This window comes from Stigmatopora argus, chromosome 9 (genome assembly GCF_051989625.1).
Source record: "Stigmatopora argus isolate UIUO_Sarg chromosome 9, RoL_Sarg_1.0, whole genome shotgun sequence".
Classification (NCBI taxonomy): Eukaryota; Metazoa; Chordata; class Actinopteri; order Syngnathiformes; family Syngnathidae; genus Stigmatopora; species Stigmatopora argus.
This window is the reverse complement of record NC_135395.1, coordinates 18,246,093-18,264,946: the sequence shown is the minus strand read 5'-3', so window position 1 is coordinate 18,264,946 and position 18,854 is coordinate 18,246,093. Positions and strand designations below refer to the sequence as shown.

The following is an 18,854-nucleotide window of genomic DNA, read 5'->3' as shown; positions in this document are numbered from 1 at the left end:
CAATATATTGATCACAATTGCAATAATAGTTACTATAATGATTTTCTCCACTTAAATACCGTTTAATATTTTTGTGTACCTATTTATATTTACTAGCGGTAGCTGCACTTTGACCGCCACCTCGTTAGATGGCGCACACGAGTTTGAATACTACTGTGCAAGAAAAAGACGTCATTTCCTTAGTCTAAAATGGCGTATCTCGTAAACTAGCCCCGTGTTTATGTTCCTCTTAACCCACAATAACGATTTATGAAATATTGCTGCCACTTATACGTGTTGTTGTGTTGAAGTTTAAATCATGACGGAGCAGAGCAATGGCGACGGCAACGCTGGGGTGGAGGGCGTCGTGGACATGGATGAGCCCAAAAAGATGACCCGAGAGGACTGGAGGAAGAAGAAAGAGCTCGAGGAGCAAAGAAAGCTGGGAAATGCTCCGGCTGAGGTGGACGAGGAGGGCAAGTAAGTTGAATTAAAAAAAATACATTAGCGTAGTTGTCAGCAGTGTTTGTGCTCTCAAAACTGCGATCAGGCTATGTCTCTTCTCTTGAAATAATATTTGCATGTATGCTTACGTTTTTTTCTTTTAAATATTCATCAAAATTATGTGATAGAGTGGTTCAGTGGGTGATCTACTACCAGCACAGAGGAACTCAATAGTGTCTACTTGTGTACTGATGGAATAAAATTTGTAGTCCAGATTATAATTGCGTTTTCTTTGTTTCACTATTTTTCCAGAGACATAAACCCTCACATCCCGCAGTATATTTCCTCCGTGCCATGGTATATCGACCCATCCAAAAGGCCCACGCTCAAGCATCAGAGACCACAGATTGAAATTCAAGAAGGTTTTTCTGCAATTGGAGAATGGTATAAGCGGGGAGTCCAAGAGGTGAGAAGCAACAAGCCATTATTTCGATTGCAACGACAACTTTACACGCGCTAACGAGTGTTAATTTGCCCCAACAGAACATTGTTACCACCAAATTCCGCAAGGGTGCTTGTGAAAACTGTGGTGCAATGACGCACAAGAAGAAAGACTGCTTGGAGGTAAAATGGCTAAATGTTCCCAAATTCAAAGAACGGGCGTTTAAATGATGGCTTTTCTGACCGCAGCGACCCAGAAAAGTCGGAGCAAAGTTTACTGGCACGAGCATCGCTCCGGATGAACATTCTCAAGTGCAACTCAACCTGGATTACGACGGAAAGCGAGATCGCTGGAACGGATACGATCCCGAGGAACACCAGCGCATAGTGGAGGAGTACGCCAAAGTGGATTTGGTCAGCACTCATTTATTAGCCTAGTCCAATATTAAAGTTATCCTCCCAGTTCAAATGGATTGGACGTCTACCCGTAATATTCCCAATTAACTTAATAGCAGAAAGATCTTGTTTTTTGTCTTTATACTGTTGAAAATGAATGATTGATTCCCTGACCGGTCTATTAATCATTCCCCCACTGTTCTATTTGTTTACATCTCAGGCCAAAAGGACGTTGAAGGCTCACAAACTTCAGGATGAGTTGGCTTCAGGGAAGCTGGACCAGTCGGTAAATATTCTAGAACCTGCGCTCAACTCGCGTTTCCCCACGAAAGCCACATTTGAGGTTTGCCATCGCTTCTTTGCAGGAGCGTGAACACGATAGCGAGGACGAGGATGAAGATAAATACGCAGATGATATCGACATGCCCGGTCAGAACTTTGACTCCAAAAGACGAATCACCGTCAGAAATTTGCGAATCAGAGAAGACACGGCTAAGGTAAGGCTGACCTCCAATTTAAGATATTTCTGAAAAAATGTCAACGAAAAAAGGGAGGAAATATGCCTATGAAGGAAACGTACAAAAATCGAATCTGTAGTTCTGTGTGGTTTGTTTAATAAGTCCATTTGGAAAGCATGTTTTTTACTGTATACTTTTACTATAGAAGGGTTATTTATATTTCTGTTTACGACAGTACCTGAGGAACCTGGATCCAAACTCTGCCTACTACGATCCCAAGACACGAGCAATGAGAGAGAACCCGTACTCCAGTACTGGCATGAACCCGGATGAGTAAGTGGCAGGAGATACCGTAATGGACATTTTATTCATTAAAAAAAAAAGTGTACTTTTTTATAGGGGTGATATTGGTAGTTTTTTTTTCTTGATTTTTCAAATGTGTTTTTCACAGCATTCTGTTTAAAGTTTGCGTTGAGTGATGGTTTTCCATGATTTTCCGTTCGCCACAGAGTTGGATATGCTGGAGACAACTTTGCCCGCTACAGCGGTGACACCATTACCATGGCTCAGACGCAAAGTAAGTCACAAAATAAAATACGCCTGCATGAGTACATTCGAAGAATTTTTGTCTGCAGCATCCCGATGGAAAATATTCATGTTGTCCTTCTAGTGTTCGCTTGGGAAGCCTACGAGAGGGGCTCAGAAGTGCATCTGCAGGCCGACCCCACTAAGCTGGAGTTGCTTCATCGTTCTTTCAAGGTCAAGAAGGAAGATTTCAAAGAGGAGCAGAGGGAAAGCATCTTGGAGAGGGTACGCCGCTTGCATTTTATACACCCAAACAAGTGCTAAATGGTTGCAATGACTGCACCTGTGCTATAGTCACATGAGCCAGAGTATATATATGGCACTGGGAGGGAAATTTTTATTTGATCAGACTCAAGAATAACATTTGTTAACATACATCAACAGGCAAAATAGTTTTTTTTCCAGATAGCTACACCCTAAAAACAACATAATAGGCTGTCAGTGGTCAGAGAAGGGGAAAAAACAAAGTCACTCAATTATTAGTCACAGGCCCAGTCAAACAAGGAAAAGGGTGTGACTTATAGTCCGGAAGATGCGGTACTCTCCTCCCCAATTCCAAGCACTTTTTTTTCAAGTCTATTTTCACTGTGATTGGCTGCTGGCCAGTCAAGCCTCTTAAACTCGGGCAGGCTTGTTCTGAGGGCAAGCGATATAGAATTTAAACAGATTTAAATTTGGCCAAAAGACAGTTGTTTCATAACATTTCCCTTTTAATTAGTACGGGGGCCAGGAGCACCTGGACGCCCCGCCGCGGGAGCTGCTATTGGCTCAGACGGAAGACTACCTGGAGTACTCTCGCCACGGGGCGGTTTTGAAAGGTCTGGAGAAAGCCGTGGCGCGCTCCAAATACGAAGAGGACGTCCTCATCAACAACCACACCGTAAGGACGCCCCATCGCACTTTGGGCTCGGGACTCGCTCGAGTCTTTATCCACCGTGATGCTCTTCGCCGCAGTGCATTTGGGGCTCCTTCTGGAAGGATGGATTCTGGGGGTACAAGTGCTGCCACTCTATGGTCAAACAAAGCTACTGCACGGGCGCCAGCGGCATCGGAATCGTGAGTACCGACCGAACGTGCTTTCCGCCGTGTCTTCCGCCTCGTGAGTTATGGGCTTTCCGTTCTCCTCTTGCAGAACAACTCGGAGTGCGTTCCCTTCGAGGAAGGTGTGGATCAGCTGCAAGAAGATGAGGAGCAGCCCAAGACTCTGCTAGAGGCAGGAGATTCTAAAATACTTCCGTTTCCAATGGCACAGTTATCCTAAGCCCCCCTATCTTACGCATCTAAATTCTGTTTTCCTCCTATCGTCACTTCTTGCCACCGTCAGCTTCACCGAGAAAAGATAAAAGAGAAGAAGAAGAAAAGGAGGAGGAATCGGAAGAACAAGAAGCCCGTCAGCAGCGACAGCGGCGATTCGGACGACGACGACGAGGAGAAAAAGAAGGAGAAGCTGAAAAAGGTAAACACGTCATCCGAGGTCGACTTGACGTCGCTTCTCGCCGACCCCTCACCTGTTTCTTCTTCTCCATTTTTTTCTCCCCAGGCTCTGGAAGCAGAAGACAAGCGTGTGAAAAACGTGGAAGCCATGATGCAGGTGGACGAGAGGAAGAGGCCATACCACAGCTTGCAGGAAGTGAAGGCCCCCACCGAGGAGGAGATTGAAGCCTTCCGCATGAAACGCGCCCGACCCGATGATCCCATGGCTTCCTTTCTTAGCCAGTGACCTCCCCCATTTCCCTGCTGCCCCATCAAAATCAAATCAGTCGTAGGCTCTCTCTCACACACTCAGCTCAGGTATTTGTGCCTCTCCAATGACCACAAATGATTGGGTATTTCCACTTGTTGATAAATTGACCATTTCCTTCCTTTGTGTTGCATATTTACATATACTTTCTTACATCAGATACAAAACTGCTCCTAGAGTCAAGCTCCATAATTATAGATTTTTTTAAAAATAAAATTGCACTTTGTTAGTGTATTTTTTGTTTGTGTGTTATGGATTTTTATTTCAAGGACAAACAAGCGACCGTACTTTTAGGACTGAGTCGTAGTGTAAAGTTGCATTTCTTGGAGGGAGCAGTTTTTCAATTCCTCACAAACTTTATGCATTAAGTAATAATAAAACAGACAGCAGCAAATAACATAGGGACCTGTTAATGTTATTTTTTGGATAACTACAAAAAACAACAAGATGTGGTCAGAGTGAAATACATAAGTCACATTTGAATATAGGTCGTAGGCCCAGCCAAATGATAAAAATAGTATGATTTATCGTCTGAAAGATACGGTACTATACACATGTTGTAAAATAAGTTCCTATCTATTTTTTGAATTATTGGGAAATGTGTTTTTGAGAAAGGCGGCGCCTGGTGGTCGAGGTAGAAACAATTTGGTTATGGTTTGCTTCTGATGTTTTTTTTTAGTTATGTGCAGTTGAACATCATAAACATGGTTGTTTATACGTCTTTGGTAGCGAACGAAAGTGTTTCAAAACGTATGAGTACGTCTTTGTTAGTGATAATGGTGGAAACATTGTTCATTGATGTGGACTAGGACGAAGAAGGGCAAACTAGTTTTTTTGTAGTCTTTGACGGAGTCTATGTTAAGCGGAACTACAATTCCCAGTCGGCAGGAAGGACTCTCCAGCCAAGCGCACGAGCCTCGCGCCGCAACGGCGGCAGCTGGTGGAGCCGAGCAGGCGACTTTGTTCCAGCGGAGCGGGGTCTTCGCCGACTAAACCGCTCGAAAAAGTGGCGACGGAGAGGATCAAAGTACCCCTGCCGGGAGTCTTAGCCAGCGGCTTTTTCGGCCCAAATTGCCGGACTCGTCCAAGCCCACCTCCGATGCCCTTTAAACTGGCGCGGCTTAAAAGTTGAGCCGAAGCGGAGTTCTCTCATTCAGGATGTCGGACTGACTGAGACAAAGGGGTCTGGCCGGGCTGGGGGGGCAATCCCGTCGGAGCGGTAAGTGGCCCATCGAACAAGCTCGGAATAACAAAGTTTGCCAATAGTATTAATCAGGAAATAAATCGCGTCCCAGTCGTGAGGCTAAGTCTCATCACGACGGGCTCTCTTTCTCGTTGTTTTTCTTTTCCGATGCACGAGTGATGCGTGTTCTTTCATCTATATTAAAGCGTTATCTCGAGGATTACCATTACAACGATATAGTATGTGATTTGTAGTTTATTTCATTACAGTTCCATTTAAAAAAATAGTTCTAACCGACTCTTGAACGGATGGATCGGATCACCAGCGTGGTCGGAGCCATTTAAATCGCCCATCAGAGGAAATGGGCTAAGACTAGCATTCAATATGAACTTTTTTCCCCCAAAGATTCAGATCCTTTAAAGTCCACCGAAAGACCCACAATAGCATTAATAACGGTCCTTTCAAAAAATGTTATTATAAGCCATGTGAGCGTGTTTTCTGATTTAGTCCACATGTGTCTCAGCAGGTACAAGCAGATGGTGGAAGTGTCTTCTGGATGGGAAAAGATGGAAAGGGAGTCGCAATGGTGGAAAGGACAGCTTGCTGCAGACATCCATCAGTCCCTCCGCATCAAGGTGAGGTCACCTTGACTAGCAACTGTGTTGTTGACACTATGAACGTCAAACTGATGAGCTCACAGATACCACCGGCAACACATGTCTACATTTGCTAGCTAAAATTGGAATTTCCCATCCTCTTTACATAGCGGTTCTCTTCACCGCACTGCTTAAATTCTGTGCATGAATCTTTTAGGTGTCCAATCAAATGTACGCCAATCCCATTAGCTTCTTAGTGTAATTTAAAACTTTAGTCATACTTCTTCAAATAGTCCATTTCAAAATTGCTTTAATAACTAGCATTGTCCCGATCACTTACTTTTTGCAAATGATTCACCTGATCTGCCGATAAAAGAGTATAAAACCTTGGCAATTTATCACAAAACACACATTTTTTTGTTTCTTTTGACAATATCCTTGTCCAGTTTGTTGCTTGCAGCCATGAAAAATAACCTTAAATACACCATGGAATTCTGATCATTTAAGAGTTTTGTGTATTACAAAACATGCCTTTTATCTTTTGAAGATACATTTGTACATTTTATTTTGTTGTTATGTAGCCTTCAAATGAAAGAGAAACAAATCCCGTTAATTTCCACCCGTTTCTAATCTTCTAAAAAGATGTGATATCACCATTACTGACTAAATTCTTCTTATTAGTTGATCAGATTAACCCCTCACTTTGATTTTTATTTTATTATTTTTGCCATTTTGGCAGTTCATTCATTAAAGCTATGTTGGGTTCCAGAACAAAGAGCAGAACATAACGTAACATCGTGTCATGGTGCACCTATTATGTATAGCAATCATTTAAAAAAATGAAATGTGATGAGTTTTATCTATGGTTATTGTGTATTCCACTCTTCTGACTGTGGAGAGAACCCCGTGCTCTTCTTCACATTTTCGACTTAAACAGCCACTGGAAAATGTCATTATGCGGCCCACTTAACCATGAAAATGGATCGAAATGTGTTCAGGCTCATTAATTAGCAACGTCTTAATTAACGGTACGCGGGGGCATCGCTGCTTGAGAGGTCCCAAGTCGCAATGAGACAGAATGGCCACTCATAATTATTATGTAGACGACTTATTTAATTTGTGTGCATTTCATGGTGACGCTTTAAATCTCATTACGCTTTTATAATGACAATAAAGCCATTCCATTCAATTCAACATCATACAGTAGATGACAATGTGAAATAGCAACATCGATTTATCCAGCACGCAGCACGGCGGATGAGTGCTTCACACGTCTGCCTCGCAGTCGTGTGGTCCTGGGTTCAATCCCAGCTCAGTCCTCCCGTGTGGAGTCATGTTCTCCCTGGGCTTGGCTTTGTGGGTTTTCTCCGGGTACTCCCAAATCTTCCCCCAGGTGAAAATTGTGAATCAGGGGGCGGCTTATACGCGAGAAATTGTCAAATTCAACCATTTTAAGGCAATGGCTTATACGCGAGTGAATGCGGTAAAATTTCAAGAAGTCAATAGCGGAATTTGGAACTCCTTCATGCGGCATTGGGTATCTTGCTTGGTGTCCCTTGGCCCCGCCCCCCCCTCCACACTCCCCCCACCTAGTTTCTTCCAGTCTTAATGATGTTTGCTAATGCCCTGATGTGGGAGATAGCCGCCCGCACTCTGGAGCATGTGGTGAATTATCAGACATGCAAATCAGCTAGAGGCAGCTGTGGAATTCTTAATTATGCCGCGGGTCTCCCACAATGGCACTTCTCGCTAGCCTTCCTCCACAAACCTTGAGTACCCCCCCCCCCCCCCCCCCAGCTCCCAGCCCCCCGGTTTTCTGCATCCCTTGTACCCCCAGACAGACAGATGGACTGGAGGCTGGGTCTGAAGCAGTGGGAGGAGAGTTTGGGGCGGACTGGGTGGTATGTTTGATTCTGGTACAGGAGGTGGAGTTGCTTTAGGTGGGTGGATGAGGGGGGTGCTGAGTAAGGGGGGATGTGGGGGGGGGGGGGGGTCTACTGTTTATTTTTGGATTCGATTGAAGAGTAACTCTGGGCTGTCTTTCCACTGGAATTCCAAATAAATAGTTTGGCCAAATCCTGTCCGCCGAAGTTTACATTTTGCCATGTTTGGACTCAAATGTACGTTTACGCCCAAACAAGCATCGGATTTTTCGTTGGTAAAGACCCTCGACTATTTTCAAATAGGATTAGCATGGCAATACGCAATCCTCTAATAAATCAAAATGTAAGCCTTTGTTTTTTTACCGGGATTCTCGGAGAGCAAAACATTTTTGAAGGCCCAAATAGCATTGTGCAGCTTTTGTGTGAATTTGTTCAAAGGAAAATAAGCCTTTAATACTTGGAGGAAGATAATGAGAAACTAGAAAACTAGAGCCTCCTTGATTTTTTCTCTTTTTTTCTGTGCTTGATTGAGGCTATGTTTCAATGCTAGTGGTCCTCAGGGTCTTCCACTTTAAAACTCATGGCGCTAACAGGACATGAATAGGGGATGTGCTAGCGATGAAACCTAATCCTATCTACTCCTCCATCCTGGAGAGAGACCCCCTCCAGACCCCCCTACCACCCCTGCATACCTCCCAAGCAACCAGAAAGACACCAATAGATACTGAAAACCCTCTCCAACTGATCCACATGACTAATTAACATCTGCAACAAAGGCAAAAATAATGGGATTGAGATTAGGGATGTCCCATTACTGACTTGTTTTACCATTTTTGCCATATTCTTAGACCTGTAAAAATAATGCAAAATATAATACTGACTTTTTGCCATATTTTTAGACCCTTAAAAATAATGCAAAATATAATACTGACTTTTTGCCATATTTTTAGACCCTTACAAATAATGCAAAATATGATACTGACTTTTTCACCATATTTTTCGACATGTAAAAATAATGCAAAATATAATACTGTCTTTCTGCCTTATTTTTAGACCCTTAAAAATAATGCAAAATATAATACTGACTTTTTTGTGATATTTTTTGACATGTAAAAATAATGCAAAATATGATACTGACTTTTTGCCTTATTTTTAGACCCTTAAAAATAATGCAAAATGTAATACTGACTTTTTTTGTGATATTTTTCGACATGTAAAAATAATGCAAAATATGATACTGACTTTTTGCCTCATTTTTAGACCCTTAAAAATAATGCAAAATGTAATACTGACTTTTTGATATTTTCTAAGAACAGGAGATGCAAAATGCGCATAACTCGGGAATCCCCGTCTGTCTTCATTGCCAAAGTTTCTCTCCCTCTCTTCGCCAGGAACTGAAGTTGCCAGTCTACCGAGCCCACTCGCCGCAGATCGGGATGCGGCGCTACTTTGCCGACTTGCTGGCCATCCTGAGCAATCGCTACCAGCTGTGCCCCACGGCGCGCCACCTGGCCGTCTACCTGCTGGACCTCTTCATGGACCATTACGACGTGGCCGTCAAGCAGCTCTACGTCATCGCCCTCTCCTGTCTGCTCTTGGCCAGTAAGTCCAGCTCCACTGACCTCATCTACGTAGAACGCAAAAGTCTCCCGACACCAGAAAAAAATGAATTGATTGTATAACAATAGTCGCGATAACGCAATTCATCGTCCCCGTCTTGTTTTCTTTTCTTACTTTAATGCCAGACTTTTTTCGAAGGCTGGGAGAAGAGTGAGAACAAACCAAATCTGCTGTGATCCACGGTTCACGCCCAGACACTCACAAAGCCTAGGCTCCGCCTCTTAAACGCACATACACTTGCAAACTCTGTACAAGGACGTTCACACTGCAGGGCGTTATTAGCACATTATATATTTATATATATACCGTATTTTCACGACGCACTTATAAGTCTTAAATTTTCTCCAAAAGAGACAGAGCGCCTTATAATCCAGTGTGCTTTATATATGGAAAAAAATAATAAAATATGTCATTCGTTGAGGGTGCGCCTTATAGTCGTGAAAATACGGTATATATATTTTTTTCTTCCAAAATTTGCGCATAATTATTTGCAATGCCATTAAATTAAAAGCAAATTGTAGGTGAACGAAATGTGACTTTTGTAAGTCAATTTGGTCCCGTTGGAAAAGCTTGCCTGTGGCAATTTGGAGGTTTAAACTCTTAGGCTTGTATTTTCTTAACCTTGTAGCTTCTCTTGTCTTATCAAGAAGAAAAAGCCATTTTTGCCATTGTTGATGGGTATCTGTTGATTTTTCTGTCAAAAAAGGGGATGTTTTCACTTTTTAGTAATGTATCGGTTCCGTGAATCAGGTTTAGATTCGCACACAAATGAGCCCAAGTTTGATTTCGATTAAATCGGAATTAGATGGGCAAAGAAGTTGTATGAGTGCTGCTACTTGGAGTACCATTTTTTTTTTTTAATACAAATGAAACATAATTGAATTGAATTATTCTTATTTGTGTGTGGTTAAATTTACGCGGGGTTGAAAAAGCACAATTTCAAACAGGTGTGTGGATAGTGTAAAAGCGGATTTGAAAAGATGAAGGTTTTGCGTGAGGCCCCCCGAGGCCATTTTCTGCTGTTTGCAGGTTTATCACAGCGGAATGCGCCCCCTTTGATAGACGGCTTCGGCGTTCAAGCCACCCGCAGCTTTGAACAAATCCAGTCTTCAATAGTAACGTCTCCTTTTGTTGTCGCTATTTTCGCGACGTCAGCTAATGCTGCGGTAACACTTTTATTGTCGTATTAGGTGTCGGTTATCGGATTTGGTCACGAGATCGTGTGTTTTAGTAACGTGGTGCTTTTTTGGGCTGCTTTAAATCAAATCAATTGGCAAATATATATAAGTCTACTTCTCTTTAGATACTAATGATGGCATATAAATGGCAAACAAAGCATTTCTTGACTTTAATATAGTAAATAATGTGATTTACCATTTCTTAGTTCTATTATATTTGGCATTATTTTTACACCGAAAGTGGGATGCCGAGGCAAATTGGAGTGCTAGCTTGTGGAAGTGAGTAATGATGCTAAAGGATGCTCTGGCCCAGTCGTTTTTATTGATTTCGTGCGTTTGTGTTTAAAAGAAATGCTTAGAGAACGTAATGGATCTTGTCAGGCCAACCTGGAGGGAAATTATTTGTCTTATTTTTTCAAAGATTCTTTTTGATTGAGCAGGACATCTCTAAATGGCAGGATTGAGGAAGGCTTGTCTGATGTTTTATTTATCCCGAGTTGGCTTGGAAAGCTTGAACGGATCTCGAAAAAAAAAACAGCATTTGAGAGCCACGTTCATCCTTCCTTAAAATGTTGTGGTTAATAAATGGCCGCCTCCTTTTGAGCCTCCCAGTAGTCATGGCTTAATCCTGTTACTTCCACTATTGTGTCTTTTCTGGGTGGATGTTTGTTAATGGATGATCTTCTTTTGCCGGAGTAAGATTATAGTCCGATTTTCAAGACCCCCCGGGATGAAGTCTTATTGACGGCTGCCCATTTATTTCGCAACCTTAAACATTCCGCAGGGACGATGAAATACTACATTGAGTGCTTTTAACAATCATATTCGACACTAAACACTGGCAAACGCAATATATTTAGGATTATTGTTTTAGTTTGCCTTCCTGCTCATCGGCATCATGGGAGAAAAAAATAGGACCCGGTTATCATTTAATGAGCCTCTAGGGCAGGGGTGGCCGACAAGTTACAAAACAACAATCTGTATCCACCCTCAACACACAAGTATATACAAAATATGAAATATTTAAAAAAAAATACATTCATTTTGGCTGGGAGCCGTATGCGGCTCATGAGCCACATGTTCGCCACTGGGGTTACAAGTGAATCAGCTCAAGATAAGAAATCCAAGTAAATAACAGAAAGTAAAGCTGTGTCAGTGGCAAGGAATTTTATTTTTGTGTTATGGGATGTGTATCTTTGTGATGTGGGTTCCATCAGATGCTTGATTTACAAACACGATTTGCCGATAGCTAACAAAAGGAGCATTTTATTCCACCGAGGCATATTGACAATACACGTCCACGGGCTTCCGTGGCCCGGGGCGGGGAGGTGGTGAGGGATGGGAAGGGGGGCCGGGGGGGTGGGGGGGCACCTGCCATATGCTCCCCGAGTCAGGCCTCAAACAAAAGCTTGTCAATGCGAGCGGGAGTGGGACCCTCCTCGTAGAGGGGGGAGGGGAACGCAGACTGAGTGCTGCTTGTAGAAAGCTAACGTCGCTAAAAGACGTGTTGGTGCCGGGGCCACGTTTTCAGGGATTTTCCATGCTGCCGACTAGATGGCGTGCGTCATTTTTCAGAGGAATCGGCTAAAAGGGATTGGCTTTTATTTCGAAATGTGTTGACATTTTTAGGTGGTGACTCATGAGCGATGATGTGATCACTTGCGGTGGCACTTAAAGAGTTAACCTAGCAAGATCCAAAAGTGGAATGCAAAAATGTATAAATATTCAGCAAATTTTTAAAATATTTCTATTCAATATTGACATGATTGAAACAAACTTTGCAGTAAAAAAGTCAGTCAATGTTCTACCAATCACAACTTAAATGCCTGATTTATCGCATCGGGTGACTCAAGTGTATACATTTATTTTAAATCCAAACAATTAGTTTGTAAACTTATTTTGAAAAAAAAGGGATTTGTGATTTTTTTTCTTTTATGAGACATTTTGATTTAGTACTTTTACTTAATACATTCCCAAGCTATCGGTTTCTCAAAATCAGGCGGAATCAAAAATATTGGATTGAGATGTACCTACTGATTACCCAATCAAGAGCCGTATTAATTAACAGTCCTGGCCAAGAAAAAGCTTTGAATTGCCACCACGCCACGTGATTGAAGGTCGGTGGGGTCCTTTTTACATTCGGCCACTCGCTCCGTTTCCAGTGGATTCTCAGGCAGAGCTGGCCAGTAAAAGCAGCCCGCCATCCCTAGGGGGGGTTTAGGAGAGAAACGAGGCGGCGCCACTTCAAAGGCAGGTCAGCGGCTGATGTTAAAGAGGGAGGGGGGCTGCCAAGTGGGATATGTTGCAACCGAACCACCCAGTGGGTTCTAACAAAAATGTTTATCAAAAGGCAATCTTCATTGCCGTTCTGCTTGACAAAGGCACCAGGACCCCCCCACCTCCACGTGCCATTTAAATCGATGAAATTGTAAAAGAGAAGATTTTCGGAAGGGGAAGGGACTGGCTACGTTACGTCATGGCAGCTCGGCACGCATTGTTCACATTTTTTTTTCTTCCCCGGCCACTTCACTGGCCATTAGCATCAGAGGTCAAGGGTCGACTCGGACCCGCATTGTGAGAGCCGCCGCCGCCGAGGAGATTGCGTGATGGAGCTGTGAGCAATTTCACACTCCCTGATGAAAGATGTGGCGGCACATAAAAGAAGGGGAGAAGGCAGGCAAAAAAACTCCGGAGGGATTCCTTCCTTCCTTCCAAGAATGTCCAAATGAAAATCGAGGAGGAAAACGTTGCTCTGAAGAGATTGATTTGTCATCCGCGGGCACTTTGTCCATTTGCTTGTCTAATTAATCTCACGACGCTGGCCATTTCCCAGGGGCCTTCGTTAGCTTTTCAGTTTTAGACCCCGCGACAGCACTCGTGTGAACAGAAAACATGGCCAAATCTCTTGATCCGACGGCGTCGCCGTACGCCAGCTTGGACACGAGCGACATTAGCACGGATTAGATACTATACACCAGGGGTAGGGAACCTATGGCTCGGGAGCCAAATGTGGCTCTTTTGATAGCTGCGTATGGCTCCCCGCTAAACTGTGAGGTCAAATATGGGAACCGCTATTGATGGCTCAGTCCCAAATGCATCAATTACGTTACGTGATCATTGTGGCGCCGACACTACCTCCAGTGTGGCTTTAAAAAAATCACATTAGATGCTTCTGCATGCATACTCCCATTGATTATCATTTATTAGCAACAGCACGACAATGTTGTCAAAAGATCTCCGAAAACGTTTGTACTTTAAAAGTGATGACATTACTACAAATAGCACACATTTTAGTGTGTTTTTACTTTTAAATTTTGAGTATAGCTCTCAAGGAATAACATTTGAAAATAGGAATTGTTTATGGCTCTTTCCGTCAAAAAGGTTCCCGACCCCTGCTATACACTACGTTTCGCTGTTGTAGTTTGGCTCTCTCCTAGCTATCACCGCAATTTAGACATTTTTTTTCTCGAAATGGAGAGAAAAAAACAACAACAAGCTCCCCCTTGACAAGTTTCTCTTGCTGTACTTGTTCAGAGATGTAAAAACTGTGCTCCTGTTTTTAGTCCATCCCAACACATGCACACCTGAAAAGAGGGTCCTTTGCCTTTTCCTCACCTTTGACCTCTGACCCCAACCGGTTCTCATATTTGCCATCACCTGTGGATGTGATTGATAAAGGAGAGCTGGCTCGGTGACTCCATTACCTGCTCATGAACCCTTTTTGTCCTTCATGTTGGCGAACATTTTGAAATTGTATCGCTGCCGACTTGAGATAGGATCATTTTGCATTCCAGGTAGGCTCAACGAAGTGGCTCGGAATGTTCTAGCGCAACATAACAAAGCTGCCTTTGTATTGACGTGCCATCTGCCTACAAATTCGTGTATAATCAGAGTATACATAAATTCATTGTATACCGTGGAGAAAGATCATGTTTGACTTTTCACCCAAATATTATTGCTAGCTTTCTTTGACTTTTCACCTAAATACTAGCTCTATTTACCCCCTTGCGGAATAGCAGATAAACTCTTTGAGTTGACAGACGGCCCAGTGACGGGCTATCGAGGGCCTTTCCTGTTTTTCTAAATAAATCGCATTTTGATGCCGGCAATATCTGGCTTTTGACAGTAAAAACTCTTATTGGCTGGGCGTTGGTTGGCGACCATAAAAATATATTAGGATGGCCGGGACGACGCAAACGTTTGGCGCTGTCCTCCGAGATCAAAGCGGCTCGCCAACGAGTGGAAGGAGCGCCGCCGAGCGTAAACGGCTTTGTCTCACGATGCTTCCTGTCCGGGTGGCTAGACGCTATTACTGCCTGTCCGCTAATTGCCCTGGCCGGTTGACCTGCAGTTCTCCTTGCTCACACACCCCTGCGCACCCCCACATAACAGTAGGCGAGTGCTAAAATTCACACTCTGTAGGAAGAATCCACACTCCGTTGATAATGTGGTTACACATGACTTAGTGCCTAACGAATGGGTCTTCAGCCTACAAAACAACACAAAAAACATTTATAAGCAAGCTTTGAAAGTGCTGCAACTGGAACAATACTGTTAAATATGCAGATGCAACCTTAGTTTACAAAATCTTCCAACACAAAGCTCCTCCTCCACTGCAAGATTGCGTACCCAAAAATTCCAACACCTCAACAAGGGCTGGCTCTAGAGGTGACTGTGTAGTTCCCTTCAAAAAGAGTACATTTTGCCAAAGCACCTTTTCTCTTCATACCTGGAAGTCAGTACCAATTAACATATGGGAACTCCCGTCTCTGAACCTCTTGGCCAATCATCTTAAAGCCTGGCTGTTAGATAAATAAATAAACCTTAAATAACTAAAACCAAATCGAATCGAATCAAATAGAGGTCTGATGACGTGGCCGTAAATCCATGGAGGAGCTGAAAGTAAAATAAATACCCATATCCACCCCGATTAAATGTCGGGGGGGAAATTTGTCGTCCTACCGAAAGACAAAGTGTCTTTCAAATGTTGCTATTTTAACAGAAGACCGTTTTGTGATGCTGTATTCCTTATTTTTCCTCGTAGGTAAATTTGAAGAAAAGGAGGACCGAGTGCCCAAATTAGAGCAACTGAACTCCCTGGGCTTCATGTGTAATCTCAACATGACCCTGAACAAGAAGGATCTAATCAAGATGGAGCTTTTGCTGCTGGAGACCTTCGGCTGGAATCTGTGCATGCCCACCCCGGCCCACTTCATCGACTACTACCTCAACGCCTCGGTCCAAGAGGGAGATCTCTACAACGGCTGGCCCCTGTCCTCCCTCTCCAAGACCAAGGCTTTCATGGACAAATACACTCACTACTTTCTAGAAGTCTCCTTGCAAGGTGAGTCGAGAGTGGTCTCTGATTTGGCCCACCACGTCACTAAACCTTCTCTTTCCATTGTTTTTTTAGACCACACCTTCCTCAGCTTCCGTCCATCTCAAGTGGCCGCCGCCTGCGTGGCGGCCTCGCGCATTTGCCTGCAGATTTCCCCCAGCTGGACCACGGCGCTGCATCTGCTGACCGGCTACACTTGGGACCACCTGACTCAGTGCATCGAACTCATGCTGCTGTAAGTTCGTTTAGGTCCGTTTATCGGCACCATCGAACGCCTGGCAACCCGGTCGCCGTCCCCGATCGCGCGTTACTTCTCAATGCAGCGGGTAGTCGTGTTCGGTATTCGGACGTTTGGTCGCCGGACGTTTGGTCTCCTGGAAGGTTATTGATGATTACCATTTAAAATTGTTGCTCAAATTCCCTAAATACAAACTGTGAATTATTATTTTGTCATACTTAATTCCCTATTAATTATTAGGATAAAGAAAAGCTCCAAATTTCCCGTACTTTTATTGTGTTTTGTTGGAGAACTTGTTAAGACCCTGACTGATGTCCGGCGACCAAACGTCCGGTCACGGTCGTGTTCAGTACATTCTTCCTTTTAACATTAAAATTTTTGAACCCGACGGCCACATATACGACCCTTTTTATGAATACGAGGCTTTTGCAAATTAGATTTTGACACAATTAGGAATTTTTCCCTAGCAAACTGTGTATGAGCCTGATCGCCGGTAGCCATTGTGGGTTTTTACGTTGCCCTTTATTTTGTCTGACTGGACTTAACCTTTCTTTCCTTTTTCCAGCGCTCACGACAACGACGTGAAAGAGGCCAACAAGACCAAGCGAGCCCCCCCGCATCAAACGTCCAGTTTGCAGCCTCCGGACCAAAGCTGCCACCTCTCTCCGCTCGCCTCCATTCAACGGCCCCCCTCCTCGTCGTCGTCATCGTCGTCCTCGTCCGCCGGCCCGCGTCCGCTCTTCCCGTCGGATCGCTTCGCCGGCCTCTCGCGACACTCCCCCTCGCTGTCCCAGCTGCAGACGCTGGCCGAGTCTCAGGCCCTGGGGCCGGCGGTGGGCGTGTCGCCGGACTTTTTCCCCAGCCACCGGATGGGGCTGCTGAGCGGGGCCTCCTGCCTGACCGCCGGGACGGGCTTCCCCTCGTACCCGGGCCTGGCGGCGGGGACGGGCGCGCTGCCGCTCCAGGGCCCCATCTCCGTCCAGGTGGCCCTGGCCGGGGAGGCGCACCACTGCCTGAGCGTGGCCTACGCCGGGGGTTACCTGGGAGCCCACCACACCTTCGCGGCCGGCTGCTTCGACAGGTGACGCCAGGAGCCGGAGAGGGACGGGCGGCGGCGGCGGGAGGGCGTGCCCCTCGCCGACCTGTCGTCCCTCTCCGTGGGGCCGCCGACGCCCACCGCCCGCCCCGCCCTCTCGCAGCGCCAGCTCAAACGCAAGCAGAGGTCCAAAGACAAGCGCGAGCCCGCCGAAGTCATCACGCTGACGTGACCCGGCGCCGCCGGAGGAAAGCGGCGCCGGGTTTGGATTCCAGCGCGCAGAGCCGACAAAGCTGTGAAAAGATATTTTTGATATTGTGATGATCTATTTTTGACGAGACTCGTACTACAAAAAAAAGACAAAATAGCCTCCATTTGGAAGGCCAGCGAACTTTGATTGAACACACGTCGGCCGCGTCCCTCGGGGAATTCCTCGCGCCGTCGATCCTATAGGGGTGAGGGAATTCCTCGTTTTGTGCACAGCGGGTGCGGTCGGCAGCCTGCGGTGCCCCCCCACCCCCCTCTCAAGAACGAGCCCTTCCAAAGTCTAGCCAAGTTTTAATGCCGACGTCAAAGATTTCAATGTGGGTGGACCGACGCGTTAAGCGGTGTCACTGTTGTCCAGAAGAAATGCTGCTGCCTTCTCGCGTTCGAAGCGCCGCTTAAATGTTTACATGAACCACTTCTAAGTATCAGGGACTTGAACACGCTTACTTGAATATGACTTTGGAACACGCCATAGCTTTTATTTATAACTTCTGTTTTCATCACTTTTTTTGTATTCTATTTTATTACCACCTAAAAAAATACACGGGCCAAAAGTCGGGCAGGGATGGCAAAACTAGCAACCAGAAAACAAAAACAAAAACGGGAACCGTTACAAAAATCCCGTCATAGTATACTTTATACGGGAAAGAGTACTCTAGTCCTTCCAAAGTGTGTATTTGTTGGCGGACGCCGCTTGCTACGTAAACAACATCTGCATTGAGTCGTGGGTAATTGCATGGGGTCCCTTTTCCTGTTTCCTGTTGATTTAAATGCATCCAGATTCTCTGCACGTGGATGTTTGCAGCCATGTTGGGGATGTTCTACCCGGCAACTGTTCATTTGGTGGCTTCAATGACAACTGAGGAACTGTACAGGCTTACATACATTTTTTTTTAGGGCGGGATTTCCATTTAAAAAAACAAAGAAATCTTTGCTTTGAGCTTTTTGAGACTCATACCAAATAGATATCAGTTTGCTCATTGCACAGGTCTCGATCCATTTCTTACAAAGGTGCAATATCTATTTTTTTCCTTCTGTCTGAGCTGAACGCAGGCAGCCATTACTGTTCGTGGGTGAACACCACTGGAAGTAGCAGTTTTTGCATCGTGTGACTTGACTTGGTGTTGTTTCTTAGGGGGCAGTGTGCTCCAACACACACTGTGACTATGTTGCATATTGCAGCAACCACGTATGAGGGACACGTTACTGGAAACATATTTTTTTTCGTTGGGTTTTCACTGTTTATGTGCATTTTATTTGCCTTGTTTATTTTTTTACTATTGGTGCTGATTTGACTCGCACTGAAACGGATTGATGGCACAAAACAAACTTCCACGGTGATTTGTTTTTAATGTAACCAGTAATTGTTTTGCCTTGTCACACTGAATTGTAAAAAAAAAGTGTACTATTTTTATTTTTGACTCAAATAAAAAAACTTTTATCAAGCGCCTGGGGCAACTAAAGCTGTTAA

General features: G+C 44.5%; 2 protein-coding genes across 3 annotated transcripts; both read left to right on the top strand.

The window, feature by feature from the left end:
- The first annotated feature begins 165 nt into the window (after positions 1–165).
- Positions 166–4,165, top strand: slu7 (SLU7 homolog, splicing factor). The gene is made up of 14 exons (XM_077610463.1): positions 166–459; positions 736–889; positions 967–1,047; positions 1,114–1,278; positions 1,481–1,546; positions 1,626–1,757; positions 1,954–2,051; positions 2,228–2,295; positions 2,389–2,528; positions 3,022–3,183; positions 3,258–3,359; positions 3,436–3,516; positions 3,628–3,759; positions 3,844–4,165. The coding sequence occupies exons 1-14, from the start codon at positions 299–301 to the stop codon at positions 4,021–4,023; spliced, it is 1,722 nt and encodes a 573-aa protein (XP_077466589.1). The 5' UTR covers positions 166–298; the 3' UTR covers positions 4,024–4,165.
- A 738-nt stretch (positions 4,166–4,903) lies between these two features.
- ccnjl (cyclin J-like) lies at positions 4,904–18,846 on the top strand. Of its 2 annotated transcripts, none has more exons than XM_077610361.1 (6): positions 4,904–5,263; positions 5,754–5,862; positions 9,098–9,308; positions 15,549–15,848; positions 15,918–16,077; positions 16,646–18,846. In XM_077610361.1, the coding sequence occupies exons 2-6, from the start codon at positions 5,764–5,766 to the stop codon at positions 17,163–17,165; spliced, it is 1,290 nt and encodes a 429-aa protein (XP_077466487.1). In that variant the 5' UTR covers positions 4,904–5,263; positions 5,754–5,763; the 3' UTR covers positions 17,166–18,846. The 2 variants fall into 2 exon arrangements, with proteins under 2 accessions (XP_077466487.1, XP_077466486.1); XM_077610360.1 differs by having other exon boundaries at positions 5,751–5,862.
- The last annotated feature ends 8 nt before the right edge of the window (positions 18,847–18,854 follow it).

Coding starts and splice junctions, on each gene's coding strand:
- slu7 (XM_077610463.1), top strand. CDS start 299: ATGACGGAGCAGAGCAATGGCGACGGCAACGCTGGGGTGGAGGGCGTC. Junction 1,048..1,113: donor AGAAGAAAGACTGCTTGGAG/GTAAAATGGCTA, acceptor TTCTGACCGCAG/CGACCCAGAAAAGTCGGAGC. Junction 3,517..3,627: donor AGCCCAAGACTCTGCTAGAG/GCAGGAGATTCT, acceptor TGCCACCGTCAG/CTTCACCGAGAAAAGATAAA.
- ccnjl (XM_077610361.1), top strand. CDS start 5,764: ATGGTGGAAGTGTCTTCTGGATGGGAAAAGATGGAAAGGGAGTCGCAA. Junction 5,863..9,097: donor ATCAGTCCCTCCGCATCAAG/GTGAGGTCACCT, acceptor TCTCTTCGCCAG/GAACTGAAGTTGCCAGTCTA. Junction 9,309..15,548: donor CTCCTGTCTGCTCTTGGCCA/GTAAGTCCAGCT, acceptor TTTTCCTCGTAG/GTAAATTTGAAGAAAAGGAG.